Genomic DNA, 16,345 nt, shown 5'->3' with positions numbered 1-16,345 from the left:
TCTCAGCAGAATTGAATATGGAGATCTATAAGAAATCGATTTTTTCTTTTCTCTTTGCTGAATTTACTCTGTTGCGGAAACACTTAATATTTGAATCAATGCACATGTTAACATTGAAAGAGGAGGGAAAAGAACTTAGTCTTGGGCTCTACCACCCCTTTTGCTGCCCCCTGTTTTCCATGTGCCTGTGTTCACAGTCCAAGACCTGGCAAGGCGGCTCCATTGACGGAGTAATCATATTAAAAAATAATTCATTTTGTAAACCTCACACAAGAGAAATGATTGCTGCAAAGAAAAACACGAGGGCTCTTGAAACGACCCCCTGTGTGTCCGTGTGGGTGTGTCCTACATTCAAGTTCTGTTTGTTAAAAAAATTTTTTTTTATTTTACTTTTTAAACTATAGTTGATTTACAATATTGTATTATTTTCAGGTATATAGCTTCAGCTTCCTTTCCATTATAGGTTATTAAAGATGTTGAATATAGTTCCCTGTGCTATGTAGTAAATCCTTGTTGTTTATTTTATATATTGTGGTGTGTCTATAAATCCTATATTCCTAATTAATCCCTCCCCTCCTTTCCCCTTTGGTAACCATAAGTTTGTTTTCTATGTCTGTGAGTCTATTTCTGTTTTGTAAATAAGTTGATTTGTATTTTAGATTCCACATATAAGCAATATCATATGATATTTGTCTTTCTCTGTCTGACTTACTTCACCTAGTATGATAATCTCTAGGTCCATCCATGTTGCTGCAAATGGCATTATTTCATTCTTTTTAATGGCCGAGTAATATTTCATTGTGTATATATGTATACAGCACATCTTCTTCATCCATTCATCTGTTGATGGACATTTAGGTTGGTGGACAAGTTCTGTTGCTTATTGCATGGATTGGAAATAGGAGAGGGGTGCCTCTGTGTGCTTTTCACTTAAAGTGAATGTCATCACTTCCCAGCATCCTAATTGGATTGTGGGTTAAGAAGTTGATAGAATATCTGATTTTGTTATTTGTCTTTGTACCATGGAGAGATGATTTGGCTGGTGTTGCTTGGATCACTGGTTTCTGAATCTGAGGAGTGGAAGGGAAGGTGGGTCTTCTCCATCTGTCTCCTCCCCTCCCCTTCTCCATAAGATACTATTTGTTCCAGGGCCACCTGGGAGCTGAATTTGAATGTGACTCAACTTTACCTAAAAAGCATAACGGAAATGCAGTGAGAGCTGTCACCTATGCTTCTAAACAATTCTCATTATTATTTTTTTCCTTTACTTTAGAAAGCCATCTTAGTTTAATTCAAAATAGGTAGGTGGGCTGACTTCTCACAGGAGGGAAAGGGTTTTGTTACTTACTGATTTAAATAAGCAAATAATAATGAAAAAAATCCACAAAAATAAACTACACACCCTCCTAATTTCAAGCAGGGCTTACTTACATTTTAAAGCTGTTTCTCAAAGTGTTGCAAAGAGGGCATATAAAGTTGATTCTGGAGTTACAAAGCAAGATGTGCTAGAAAAGCCAGTCCTGTGTTGAGTCATTTAGACACTAGCGTTTTTTTGACCTTCTTTAGGTCAAGGGAAGTCCAGACCATGAAAAAAAAAGAAGTGTCTTTTAGGTCTGGCCTTATTTGTCTTTTTTGAACAGGATTCGGTTGTTGCCAGGTCATGGTGCATTTAGCTCCTTAAAGAGTCCATCACTCGATCGCCTTTCCCCCTGCGAAGAGAGGTGACACTGGAGGAGGAGGTTTCTTTCATGTGACCCTGTGCCCTGGCACATGCGACACTGCTTCTCTGAAAGGGGGCACGATAGAGAGAAGATTATGTCCGTTTGCTCTAAAGATAAATGTCACACATTGACTCAGTTCTCTTTGAAGCTACTGTTCTGAGCAACTCAGAACAAAATAAATGGTTTTTATTTTAAAGACAAAGTTTCTTGTAGAAGGCCAACAAGATTCCCAGGATGCCAGCTCCTGGTTAAAAGAAATCACCAGGCGAGTTTCCGAGAGAGCGTCTCCAAGGCATCTTATTTTCCTGAATAAAATTTAAATATGCTTAGAAGCAAGCTGGTCTCATACAGCTGAGAGCTTAGAATATTTCCTGGGTCAGTAGATAGGCTTTTCTGGCTGCTGTTTTCATTCCTATTTATGAGATGTTATTAACATTACTGCAAAAGCAGAGAAAGTCCAGAAAGTCAGGTCACCTCTTCTGGTACTCCCCTTAGGTCCACTGTTATTAGAACCATAATCTGGGGATGATAGCATACGAGGACTTCCTTAGAAAATTCACTTTTTAATCAAGATTCAGAACTACCTGTTGCCGATCTCAATTATATTTCTCCAGTGATTTAAACTTAGACTGCCTCTAGATATCCGACTTCTCTCTTAGTTTTACTGAATATGTACCAGTTGATAAAATATGCGTCGGTTATCTCAATGTCAGTAACAACAGAAAGACCCAGTGACATCCATTGCCGACATAGTTTTTTGTTCCCCTCAAATAGGATTTGAGAGACATGCCCAAGAAATTCCATGGAAAGATATTAAATCCAAGGATATTGTTAGGGAGGAGGATGGCTCATCCTACAGAGATATGCACTAGTAGGTTCGTGGGCCTGGAGTGGGATGCATGGTGCACAGGTTATGCACACCAGGGCCACCTGGCATCTTAAACTCCTTCCACGTGTATGGAAAGGTCTGTTTGCAGAAACAACCTACTTGGAAATTATCTAGCCGCTTAAGATATAACAAGGCAAAGTTCGATTTCAAAGCCTACACAATTATATTTGGTAAAAAAAATACCTACCTTGAGTTACACCGATTCAGTTAAAATCCTCCATGAATTTTTTTTTTTTTTTAGCCCAAGTTTTTATGTATAAACATTAGGGCAGAGCACCAACTGGAAGTGAAGAGATTGGCTGTCATCCCCACCCTGTCGCTGACAAGCTGAGGGACCGTAATAAGCAAACGTCTCGGTTCCGTTTCCTCAACTGCACAATGAACTGGTTGGAATTTATCTCCAAGGTTCTCCCTCGCTTTGAAATTACTTGCTTTTACTGTCTCTATTTGTCTGTCAACTCAAATCTTTTTTTTTCTTTCTATTTTTGAATTAAATATGTTGCTTCATAAAATTCCCTATTAAACCTCCTGCAAGATCATCTCTCTGCCTTGGACAGATCCTGTCCATTGTAAATAGATTGACATATATCATTGTACTTTATTAATGTGGTAGTCACATTGCATGCATTTTTAATGTAAGCTGCTCCAAAATTCATTTTGGAAATAAGTGAGCTATGAGTATGTGAACATCTCTCTAAGTATGTGATCATCATGGTTTACATACATGGGTTACATACATGGTTTAGTACATTCTTTCAAGATGTGTGTGGGCATCCTATATGAAAAGCAGACGCTCTTGGGTTCACCCTACTTCCGCCGAGACTTACTGGCAGCTTCCTGTGCCTTTTTCTTCCGTTTCCAGCCCTTGTTTCATTTTTTGGATACTCTCTTGACCCAGCTCTTTCCACTTAATTTCATTACAGTCTAACACACAAGCACTGAATTGTACTTTGTCCCTGGCACTGTTTTGGGTGCTGGAGACATATAGGTAAGGACTTCCAGCCGTGTCCCAGCCAATTCCCACCTCCGCCGTCTTCTTCTCTGCTTCCATCTTTTCCATCGTTCTCTTTTCCCCGCTGAGCTGAATTTGGCCATCAGAGTTCTACATAGGCTGAGCTGGACCCACCTGAACAGCACAGTGGGTTCCCACTGAATTTTATTTCCTCTTGGCTCCAGGAATAATATTTATTATGTGATGTAAGTTGTTTAAATTTATATCTGCTCTGATGGTAAGTTTTCTGCTTTGGAGGGAGAGTTTATTGTTACTGCTGTTATTACAACAGCTACTACGGATAGCCACCATTTGCTGCACAATAGGCATTTTACACACATTTATTATATTTTTTTATTCCAGTAATATTATTGCTTATAAAGAGAACAGGTTTTCTCCCAGGGAGCAAATTAGCAGCTATCCATCCCACCAGGTCTAGTAGCATGTGGTGGAAGTTAGTTTTATTTGCAGTGATACTAACGAGTGGTGCATTTGGGGGAAGTTGTTCACTGGACAGTTGTAAACTAGGTAAAATTAGGAACATTGCAATCCTGTTGCCTTGAGAATGTTTGGTTCATTCAGAGGAAGTGGTCATATTTCCTTGGGCTCTAAATCAGAGTGAAATTTACAGCTGTCAGTTCCTTGAAAGGATTTTGGCATACAAAATAGAGTTCCATCCTCACCTCCTCCTTTCTCTGAAGTAGTTACCAATATCGTATACCGTGGAGGGCATCCTACCAAGATAGGAATTTTTTTTAATAAATAAAAATGCAGATATGACCAGGGGAAATTATTGGCCAGTTTTTAAACTTGATCATTGTGTTCTGGTTACTTTTATCACTGGCTTCTGTCTTCCTTTCCTGCAGTGAGCAGTTCAAAATGTCAAATCGTTACAGTGGTGTAGCTATTGGACTACATATCTTGCAGTTAGTTTCAATTCATTTTGAGTATTCGAATTTTTTCCCGCAGTCAATCCCAGGACACCCTAATTTGTACATGATTCATGTATATTTTGATATTAATTAAAGCTCAGGAAGCATAGCTCCCACATAAAATAGATTTATATGAAATATGAACACGCAGGGTTTAATGTAGTGTCGTCTGTGAGCCATTTGCCATGTAGAGTAGGTGATTAGGGTGGGGGCTGGGAGGGTGTCAGAAAAATAGGAAGCCTATTGCTCACATTAGGCACAGCACGCTGTCCGGGGGGAGCCAGCAGCGTTCCTGTTGTCAGTAAATGCCTTTTGACGGCCTTCCTGTGACGTGCCATGAACTCTCAGGTCAGGGGAGGACAGCTCAGTTCTTCTGGCCTGTCCCAGACAGTGGTGTAAAGGGTTTAGACAGTGGGAAGTGCTTGCTGGAGAGGGGGATGAGTGGCAGCCTGTTTGTGTCTCTCTCCTTACTGCTTTGACGTTCTTACCACCCCAGACAGCCCTCATCATCAGCATTTTCCCCCTCCCTCTGGCTCATGACCCTCCTCTCACCTGGGGGCCTGAGTCCGGCTTTCCTCTCACGTCTGTTGTTGAACGGGTCATCTTTGTGATCAAGCCGTCGGCGTGGAGGGGATGACAGAGAAGGATAGAACACGCGAAGCCAGATTAGGGATAGGCCTCCAGGTTGGCAGGGTCCGTCGACAGAGGCAGCCGGGCAGCTCGAGTAGGTTAATAACACGCGTGTTCACAGGCCTCTCTGCAAAGTGTGCTTTTCCTAGAGTCAAAGGAAACCCTCAGTCCCCGCCCCATCCCCCACTCGGAAAAAGGAAGTACTTGTGATGGGATCCATCACAGGTAGAACCTCCAGACTTTTCCAGACTCGAAGGGGATATTTTCAGATAGAGGATTCTTCTTCAGGATGCTTGGTTGAGCTAACCAGTATTGCTTACACCTGTAGAAGTGGCATCTTTGGAAGGCCCCGACTTCTCATTCCACAGCTCTCCTGATTCCCTCCGCATGAAGTGGGTCTTTGCATGTGGAGGTTCAGCTGGCTCCATGAATAAATAATAAGATTATTTTAAAGTTTACGCTTGGGAATATTTCCTTTTAAAATTATAAAAGTAATGTGTATATTAAAGAATTCAAATAGTACAGAGGAATATACCATAAAAACAGAAGTTTCCCGCCATGACCCCTTCCCTTTAATCCTCCGTCCTTTAAAAGCAACTGCTTAATGGTTTCCTGGGTATGCTTCTAGACAATTCTCATGCAAATAAAATATCATGTTTTTATTTATTTATTTATTTTTTTGGCACACGGGCTTAGTTGCTCCACGGCATGTGGGATCTTCCTGGAGCAGGGATCGAACTCATGTCCTCCGCATTGGCAGGCAGACTCCCAACCACTGCGCCACCTAGGAAGCCCAAAATGTCATGTTTTTAAATAAGATATCTGTTTTTTGTTTCATTTATTCATCCCATTCTTCCTATTCTCCCCTTTTCTTCTTTTTTTTTGCTCAAGTCTTTAAAAGCAAATCCCAGACCTCATATTCATTTGCTTGTAAATATTTACGTATATATAAGGACTTTAAAAACAGCCTCAAGAACTCTTACAACATTTAACAGGATCAACGATCATTACATGCTCTTACAGGAACACCTGGGCTATAATCGGTATTTTCTTAATTATCTCAAAAGGGTCTTTTTATAATTGCTTTGTTCAAAACAGGAGCAAAATACGCTTCACACCTTGCGTTTGCTTTGAATGTCTCTTGAGTGCCTTTTCATCTATAACCTCTTCCCTTTTTTAAAATGCCAGTTACTTGTTGAAGAAACTGGGTCATCTGTCCTATAGAATGTCCCACATTCTGAATTTGTCTGATTCCATCCCTCTTGGTGTGTTTAACAGTTCTAAATGAATTTCCAGTGAATTTCCTGGTTATATGGAAGCTTGATTAAATATTGTGTAAGACTGTTTCATAGATTGATTATCAGAGGGCACGCAATGTCCGTCCCATTTTTAGTGATGTTGAAATGAATGGTTTTAGGTGTTGTCGGCTTGATTCATCCTTTATAAAGTCTCCTATCAACCTTTCACCTAATGGGCTGAGAAGCAATTGATTCCTGTTTTTCAGAAAATAAAAATAGAATCTCCCTAGACACATAGTTTCAATTCTTGCTTTATCCACTAAGGCTAGTATCTTGGACATGTTTCTATATTACCATCTATAGATCTAGTTCGTTTTAAAAAATGGTGTCTCATATTTTATTTCATGAGTGTATTACAGCTTATTTAATCAGTTTGGAAATGTGTCTGATCCCTCATGATTAAGAAAGGAGAGTCTGAGTCCTTAACTCTCCTCAGGGAGAGAGTTTTTAGTTCCTGTCTCCCCAGATTGCAGAGGCTAGTGTGGCCCTGAGCAATATGAGTTGATAGACTAGATATGTAACAACACAGTGTCACAATAGACACCCTCCCCTTTGGGGCTGGTGGGGGAGAGAGGGATCTCAGCTTTCCTTGGAGGAAGCAGTTGGTTTGTTTGCTTTCCTGAAAAATGGAAGCATCTGCAGCTGCCGGGTGGTAGCTCTTCCCAAAGTGGGTGGTGGGGCCAGGTCGCTGTGCCGAGGAGGGCAGCACATCTTAGTGGCCACCAGAGGGACAGAAATAAGAGGGTGACAGCCTCTGACCTTAAGACCTCCTGACGGCCACATTGGCAGCAGCGTCTGCTCAAGCCGTAACTAAACAAGTTAACAGTAGGAGCCTGAAATTTGTCTCCATCGGAGTTGGGCTTGTGAGGTTTAGGATGGCTGGTGTTTCAAGTGTGGCGTTATTGTCGGTCCCATTTCACTCATCTTTATTTCTTGCCGTTTTCCAAGTTCAGGAATTCATATATGAACTTGAGTCTGGTGGTTTCCTTTAGGAAACAAAGGCCTTGAAGTCAGGCTTCTCTGAGTTGCGGTAGGACAAATGCCCCCCGAAGTTGTGGGATGGCCTCTGGAAGCAGAACTTGCCCAAAGTAGGACGGTCAGATTTTGAAAAATGGAACCCAGGTGGAAGTAATGAGATGAACGTGGGTTTCTACCTGAAGAAAAGCAGTAATAAAGCTTCCTCAAGGATAAAGTCTTAAAGTGGCAAAAAACAAAACAAAGCAAAACAAACCAAAAACCCTCACAAAACCTCAAAGCCCCCAAAAACCAAAACCAAAAAAAAAAACCCCCAAAACAAACAAACAAAAAAACCCCTCAACCCCCCCAGTTCCTTGTTAGTGTTCTTTATAGAGCAATGCATGTGAATTAGCGCTGGGATGCAATGTGCCTTTTTCTTTTCCTTAATTTTCCTGTCTTTCTCCTTCTTCCAAGCCTCAGAAGAGGAAAGCGGAAAGCCTTTCCAGTGCCCCATATGTGGTTTGGTTATAAAAAGGAAGAGTTACTGGAAGCGGCACATGGTGATTCACACAGGTTTAAAAAGTCATCAGTGTCCGCTCTGTCCATTCCGGTGTGCTCGCAAGGACAATCTCAAATCCCACATGAAGGTAAGCCACCTGCGGACGGGCCTCATGGAGAGGCAGGCACAGCCAGGGCCCTTGCACAAACCCATGCTTGGAGCTCAGTGTTGAAAAGTAGATGGCAATGCAAATGAAGCATGTTGAAAAGGATCTGGTTGTATCTCCTTATAAGCATCTTCATGTCCATTCTACAACTCAGAACTTAAACTCAGAGAGCAGCTTCAGTATCCAAATAATATGTGTCGTCTAGAACCATCCTTTCCTGTTGGGAAGCAGCAGCCTAACCTGGCCTTGCATAGTGATGCCTTTTGGGGCACTCGGAGGAAAAGCTGGGGAAGAGCAAGAAGACAGGCTCAGGAAGGGCTGCTGCATCTGCCCCCGTTCCTGGAGGAAATGCCCTCTTCTGCTGTTGCTTTGCTTTCCAACTTACAAACCCACAGGCACACCCAGAGACATCTTATAGGAAGTGTGAGGACGTTGAAAGACACCTGGGCTTTAACTTTCACCCTGTGGGAGGCTTGGGGGCGATTCCTGACAAGACTGAGTCCTCTTGACGCTATCAGTGTTTGAGCTGTCATAATTCCCGGGATCACACGTAGCAAATATCTAAAGACATTGTTTTCAGTGTCCTATTAGGAGCACTTGGGGGGCTTGTGACTGTAATGAGTATATAGGGAATTGACTAGACTGTGTGTCACTCTTACGTGAGCTGGGGGAAAACTTAGTCCTCCAGCAATCTTTTCAGCAGACCCTCTTAATCCTGAGGGCTTTGAAATGCAAAGAGGAAACCCAAGAGATCAAAAGAGCATGGCCTTTGAATTTGACAGGCTTGCCTCTAAATCTTATTGTGCAACTTACTAGCTAAGTGGCTGTGAGCAAATGAGTCTTTAGACTCAGTTTTCTTATCTGTTAAATGGGAATGATTATGTTCATCTGGAAGGGATATCAATAATATTTAAGGAGATATTAGTGAAGTATCAGACACAGAAACATTCAGTGGTAGTTATTTAATTTCAGTAACTATGGTTGAACACCTTAATAATAATAATAACCATCATTTTCACTGATATTTGCAATATTGTTTCACAGTTGACATTATTTATAAAATGTTTACTTTCTTGCCACCAGAAGTATAGCTTATGTATATAATTGAGATATTTGTTTTTTTCAAAATCTTGTAGTCTCATCCTTCTGTAGTGTAGTAGTCACTGCTTAGAATTGTACATCTAAAAAAGTGTGATCAGACAGAACTTCTACTGACTTTAGGAAACAGCTTGGAAAATTAAAAGAAATTAAAGCCATGATATAATTTGTTTTCTGTCATTTGCCTTTTTCTCCGGGGAGTAACACGTCCTTCATCTTCAGAATCCATTTAACCGGGGGTTCTGGCTGGTTGAATTTCACTCAGCTGACTCAGCTTTTTACCTGCATCCTCCTCATCCTCTGTCAGCTCTTCCCAGTGTAAAATCTTGTATTTTACACCTGCAAAGTGGATTTCATTAGCAGGAGGAGACTTCCAAAGAAATGCTTTTCAAACTAAAATTTGTTTTCATTACTGTGTCCTACTCTGTGTTTAGAAATCAGGTCTGGCAAATTTAAAGCTTCAGTGAGCAGAAAACTTGCATCTGGCCTGACACCTTGTAAGCCTGGTTTCAGCTCAGGGTCACTTAAAAGAACCTATTTATAAACCCATGGAAAAAAAAAAAAAGCTGGGTTTTCAATAGCAGGAACTACTGACCCTGAAACTACAGGGAGATGAGTTGGGTGCCTTGATGATACAGATGGTCGGCCATGACAGCGTTACAGATGAGAGCGGCCAGGGTGCTGCAGGTCGCGGGGTCTTAGAATGCTTTCAGAACAAATCAATAACCAGTACAATAAAGCAGTGGTTTGAAATGACTACTTTATTCAAACTCATGGCGTCCTAACCTGTTGAGCTTTTGAGGAGGTAAGTGTGAGAAGGCCTCATGCAAGTTTAATTTCCTCAGATGGTGTACGCTTTCTTTTCTGTTCTCCACCTCACTTTATGGGCCCGTGTTTTTTGCTTGGATCAAAGAATTCATGATTTAATTTTGATGAGACATACCTACATTTTGCCAGATTTTGAAAACATAGTTTAGAGAGAAATGTAATCGTTGTAGCCTTAGGAATAGATATTCTCTGCTCTGTTCACCAGAGACTACAATATGGATAGATTTTCTAAAACGAGTCCTACCTCAGAATTGGGGGCAGTCTAGCCTATAGATTAAGATCTCAAACTGTGTGTTCAGAAAAAAAAAAAAAAGCCTTAGTTAGAATCTCGGTTCCACGACTTTCAGTAATTGTGGAGCTTTGGGTGAATCATTTAACCTCTCCAAGCCTCCGTTTCCACTCATGGAGATAATAATCATATGATCTCTCTCACAGAGCTGTTCTAAGGGTTAAATGAGATAACGGCATAAAACACTGAGACGTCTAGCATGGAGAAACTCAATAAGCGTGGCTACTGTAGTAATTGTTATGCAAAAGCCATCTGAATGTATATTAACATTTACATTTAGAAATAAACTGATAACATGGCATGAGATAATTACTGTAAATTTCATTGCTTTCCTCTCTTCATGACATAGCTTTAGTGTTGAGAATTTAGAAAAACGGATGAAAAGAATCTGAAATTGGCTTAATCCCATCACGCAGAAATAACCATTATTATCATTCTAATCTGTATCCTTCTATATTGATTACATAAAGCTGCTTAAGGAAAAATGGGATTCTACTTTATTTGTTCAACAACTACTGTCCTTACTGCATTCTAGGCACTGTACATTTTCTCAAAGCCTGCCTTCCCCCCTTAATATATCATGCACATGTTTTTATGGCTTGCTGCGGAAGGAGCTCGTAAATGCCTCCAGCTTCCTCGGGGTTATCTTAGATTTCCATTAAGTCTTTTACAACTTTCCTGGATGACCGAGCATACAGGAATTAAATGCGGAATTCATAAGCTAAAATTGAACAGAGACGGTGAGGAGGACCGAGATCGGGAACATTGGTGAAGAAACGGCAAGAAATAGGCAAGGGTCAGGGAGCTGACTTTTTCTCGTCTCAGGCCCGCCAGCTAAGGAGCTGAATCCTAGGCGAGCCCCTTCCCGGCCTGCCTGGTTCCCTAAGGTGGGATGGAGATGTTTCCCAAAGTGTCCTCATGTTTGTCCAACTGCTCCCAGGAGTTGGGCTCAGTGATGCAACCGCCCTTATACGTCCCACCTCGTGGGGCCGTGACATGCGCTCTCCATGCCGGATGACCAGCAGAAAGCACATCTCTATGTGACGTGGAAAGAATGACACGCTTTAGTCAAGCGTTTCTTGACAGTAGCTGACCGAGGGGGGGAGGTGTAAGCCACAGTCAGGCTAGAGAGTGGACAGATGATCCCAGACGAGCTTTTCTGTCGGGAGAGCAGGGGAGAGTCTTCTCTCCAAGGCCAAATGCAAGCGCTCACCCCTCCGGGAAGGTCCAGCTCAAATAAAATTCCACGTGTGACCACATCCACTGTGTTTCTTTTCAACGGGCACTCATTTTTCCCCAACTAAATATAGCCAGGCCAGGATTGGGTGGGAGAGGAGCCGCATACAGGACTTGGGCATAGACCCTTTTGAATCCAGGGCTCCCTGTTTGATTTTAGAACCTCGGCTCTGTCCTTTGCCTTTTTCCAGAAGCTGTTTCCGGAGCTTCTGTTCTTAGGTTATCTCCTGTCCTCTCCCAGGGCGGTAGATGTCAGGACACTCCTGAAATGGAATCTGCCCCACTGTCCCCTGCTCCCGGGGACCACGGAAGCCTTCAGCCTCGTGACCTGTACCACCTGGTTCCGGGGCGAGCTGTGGGTGGCACCTGTCAGGGTCCCCTGGGGCTGCGACCCGAGGCCCCCAAGGTGCCGGCTCCTGCGTGAACTGGATGGAGGAGAGGGTGCGGGATCATCCCGATCTGGGGAGTGAGAAAGCAAATGAATCGATCTGCTCCAGAGAGAAATCCCTTTGTTGTGACAGAACAGACAGTTAGCAGCCAGTGACAAAGAGTGTGTGTCCCACACCCTCGAGCCCCTCCCGACCTGGCAGAGGGGAAGCCTTTTAATGAGCAAGGCTTTTCCACCACTGAATTTAACTGTATATGGTTATTTCTGCGGAGAAATTCATGCTTTGGGGGACCCAGAGTCTCTTCTGTTGTTTTTTTCAAAAAGCCACAGTGGGGTGCTGTAGCGACAGGATCTCACCATTAACTTTTAATTTCTTTGCTTTTGTTGGTCACTTAACATTATTTAAAAGTATGTTTTGGCTGGCGAATAATGCTTTTGGATTGCACTCAGAATGCATAAACAGCTGTAGTAAAACTTGCTCTCTTGGAAAGGAAGCCTGTGCAGAGGGGCCAGGTGGCCCCGTGGATTAAGGAATCTTTAACCTTTAACCTTCCTTAGACTTGGCTTCAAATACTGCCTAGGTCACCACTCAAAGATGAGCGGTCAGTTTGACTTGGGTTTTGAATCCCAATCACTCGTTTGTCCAAAATCACACTACTCCCCAAATCTTTTGGCCCAAATCTCCACCACTGGCAGTTTCTACTCAAGGGAGGGCCAGTCCTAAAATAGCAGGGTGGAGCAGGTCAGCACTGAAGACCATTGGCAGAGATGAATGGGGACGTTACAAGCTTACAAGCACCTGCCAGCTCCAAGCCTGGCTTGGACCAATGCAATGATTTCCCACTTTTTCAAGCATTACGTTTGATTGTGACAGGAAGAAAAAAAAGTTTCCTGCCGTTTTTACAGGTATTGTGCCGGCAAGGCTGGAACTGGGTTTAAAAGTCTGCATTCTTTCACTGTAGACAGAACCACGTTTGGAAACGCTGGTTTCCTCTTGCTGAGACTGCTCGGTGGGCATCAGCCCCTGGTTTTTCTCTTCTTCTGTTTCCTTCTTTTGTCATTTTGCTCCAGCCACAAGCTCTGGGGTCTCAACGTCTCTGTCTATGAAATGGGAATACCCTGGAGGCATTATTTTCCACATTCTTAATGACCTAGAGAAGCATTTTTGAAAATGGAAATTATGTTTGCAAAACATAACTAATTCTCTGGGCGGTAATAATTGGGTCCCCGCAGTGTATTATATTACTTGACAGGTTACCTCTGTCGACCCCCAACTAGTAATTATATAAGTTTGAATTGTGCTGGGTTTATAATATTTTCTCTGAAGACATCAACCGAGATGGGATGACTGGAATATTAGGAGGATTCTACCCCAGACAGCCTCCACTGGCAGACAGCATCCTCAGCTGTGAGTATGTCTTTGCTAAGGATTCTTAACCTGCGTGGACCCGCTTTATGTTTAGGGGGATCTGAAGCACATCATGAAATGCTCCTCTGGTGATGTGATTCCCTGGGCCAGCCCTTTGTACTGTGAGGAAACTGTGGATCAGTAGAGTGCACGAACAACAGGGCGTTTTCCATCAGTGCACAGTGGCTAGCTCTCTCTTCTTGCTTCTCCGCCAGGTTCATCAGCACCAGGACCGAGGAGAGACCTTTCAGTGCCAGCTCTGCCCTTTCACTTCCTCCCGCCACTTCAGCCTGAAACTCCACATGCGTTGTCATCAGCACTTCCTGAGGACAGAAGCCAAGGTGAAGGAGGAGATCCCAGACCCCGATGTCAAGGGATCTCCCCACCTCAGTGACAGTGCCTGCCTGGGGCAGCAAAGGGAAGGAGGGACGGAGCTAGTGGGGACCATGATGACGTCCAGCACTCCAGAGAGGACTAGCCAGGGTGGGGCTGGCGTCTCGCCTTTGCTGGTGAAGGAGGAGCCCAAGGAAGATAACGGCCTGCCAACCTCCTTTACTCTGAATGCTACCGACAGGCCGGCCAACCACACAAAGCTGAGAGAGCCCTCCGAGTACACTGCCAACAGTGCGTCAGCACTGTTCAGCCAGGACATCTCTGTTAAGATGGCGTCTGATTTTCTCATGAAGTTGTCAGGTACTTGAAGAGTGTTGTCCTCTCTTTCTTTCTCTCTCTCTACCAGTGTTCTTACCTATGAAGTGAGCTGATAGGATTCAGTGATTTCAAGATCCCTTTAAATTCCAGTTGTCTGCACTCTCATACATTTTCTCCTTGAGACTCTTTTTGCAGTCCTTTGGAAGTAGGCATGACTGTGGTTTGGGTCTAAGAACAACAGGTATTGTTGATTTCCTTCTGGTTTTCCCCCTTTGTGGGTTCTTGCTGTGTGGGACAGGTCATAGCGTGAGCAGGTTGGTGACAGTTCTTTCTGTGACCTTGAGCCCTATTTAACTTGTCTCTCCATTGGGTTCTTTAAGGTGCTTGCATGGGACATCTTGCTTTGTGTTATTCAAGTTCTTTACTGCCTTGATTTAAAAGACTTTTTAAAGGACATATATACAGACTACTATTAGGAATTAGAGTTTTAAAATTTGAGCAAAGGATAAAATTATCTTTAAATTTTGCTTTTTCTAATGGAAAGTTTCCCTAAAATTATTTTTTAATTAATTAGTTTATTTATTTTGGGGGCTGCATTGGGTCTTCTTTGCTGCATACGGGGTTTCTCTAGTGGTGGTGAGTGGGGGCTACTCTTCATTGTGGTGCGCAGGCCCTAGAACACACGGGCTTCAGTAGTTGCAGCATGTGGCCTCAGTAGTTGTGGCTCGCAGGCTCTAGAGCGCAGGCTCGGTAGTTGTGGCGTACGAGCCTAGTTGCTCTGAGGCATGTGCGATCTTCCCGGACCAGGGCTGGAACCCGTGTCCCCTGCATTGGCAGGCGGATTCTTAACCACTGCACCAGCAGGGAAGTCCTGGAAAGTTTTTTTTATTGCGGTAAAATATCCCTAACATGAATTTTACCATTTTAACCATTTTTAAGTATACAGTTCTTTGGCATTAAGTACAGTACATTCACATTGTGTAATCATCACCTCCATCTGTCTCCAGAACTTTTTCATCCTCCTAAACTGAAACCTTGTACCCATTAACCAAGAACTCCCCATTCTATCCTCCCCATTGCCCCTGGTAACCACTATTCTACTTTCTGCCTCTGTGAACATAACTATTCTAGGTACCTCATGTAAAGTGAAATTTAAAAAAAAATTTTTAAACATTCTTTTGCAACTGCCCCAATGCCTTTTAGAAAGAAAATGGAGTATGTTATAAAAATGTGTTACTAATTGATATCACTTTCACTGTCAAATTATACATGATGTTTCTTTTCTTTTTTCTTTTTCTTTTTTTCCCCATTTTCCTTGATTACGTTGTGGAGTTGAATACGGGGTGTAGAGATGCTGAGGGCACGCTGTTTTTCCTGACGTTTTTGGAATGAGAAAACATGTGGGTCTGTGCTGCTACTCATTATATGTTTTGAAGTCTGATTTTAAATTTTAAAAGAGATGTGGAGGGTGGGGAAAGGTCGGCTGAGAATTGGTTCTGTCTTTCAGTGAAGATGGCAGTCCCCATGATGATTTCCAAATGCCATTTCAGCTCTTTGGAGATTGACAATACCCTTTTAAATGGAGAATAATTGGTCACCGCCTTCCTTTAAATGGATTGTGAGTCGCATTTCACTAAATGTCATCGCCAGGTGAATTAGAGGTTCCGCTTCACTCTGAAGTCCCTTTGCTCAGTGACACTTCAGTCAGGTCTTGTGGAATGTCCCCATCACCCCGGGTCTTTGCCCCTCAGGAGTGCACAGCACCAGTTGGAAGAAATGAGGAAAGGCAGGGGGTAGAAATGAGGCGTCACAGAGTGAAACGAGATGGAAATGTTACAGGGAGGCATCCCACCCTGCAAGATGAGTGGGCACGTCCTACGCCGGAAGTGATCACGTGGCAGGAATTCAAGCGCCTGGACCGTGGCAGTGAAGAACAGTCTTCCCCTGCCTTCTCCTCTTCCATCCCAACCTAGGGGAACGTGTGCTCTTTGAGACTCTGCATTTTATATTTAAACATTTTTGAAAATGTGGGGGAAATGCAGGCTTCTGATTTTCCTTTTGCCGCTGATCCTTTAGTTTTCACTTCTGGGAGATCTCTGGTTCTTCCGTGATGGGGTCTCCTGCCAAGGGGCTCCTTTTCTGGGCTCTTCTAGCACTTTCCCAAGGAACGCAATGGCATATTCACTTAGCATAGCTTAGGAACGGGGGCATTTCCTTGCCTAGCAGACAGGGGGAACTCAGTGGGGGTGAGTAACTTTTAGGAAGAGGGTGCTTCCTTTACTCCAGGACTCCGGAGGAAAGTGTTTAAATTCTAAGGCAGGTGAGGGGGGTGAAGGAAGGCTTGGTGATACAGGACTCCTGCTG

The 16,345-nt window shown here is 43.1% G+C and overlaps 1 protein-coding gene across 2 annotated transcripts in view; it reads left to right on the top strand.

Moving 5' to 3' along the window:
- The window catches only part of ZNF827 (zinc finger protein 827), a 169,590-nt gene that overhangs the window by 35,253 nt on the left and 117,992 nt on the right, over positions 1-16,345 (top strand). For both annotated transcript variants that reach the window (XM_057729027.1, XM_057729026.1), the window contains exons 3-4: positions 7,893-8,065; positions 13,546-14,023. In XM_057729027.1, the coding sequence (XP_057585010.1) occupies positions 7,893-8,065; positions 13,546-14,023 (651 nt within the window). The remainder of the gene's footprint in view (positions 1-7,892; positions 8,066-13,545; positions 14,024-16,345) is intronic.

This window comes from Hippopotamus amphibius, chromosome 3 (genome assembly GCF_030028045.1).
Source record: "Hippopotamus amphibius kiboko isolate mHipAmp2 chromosome 3, mHipAmp2.hap2, whole genome shotgun sequence".
NCBI classification, from domain to species: Eukaryota; Metazoa; Chordata; class Mammalia; order Artiodactyla; family Hippopotamidae; genus Hippopotamus; species Hippopotamus amphibius.
Note: the sequence above shows the minus strand (reverse complement) of the source record. Positions and strands in the feature narration are given on the sequence as shown.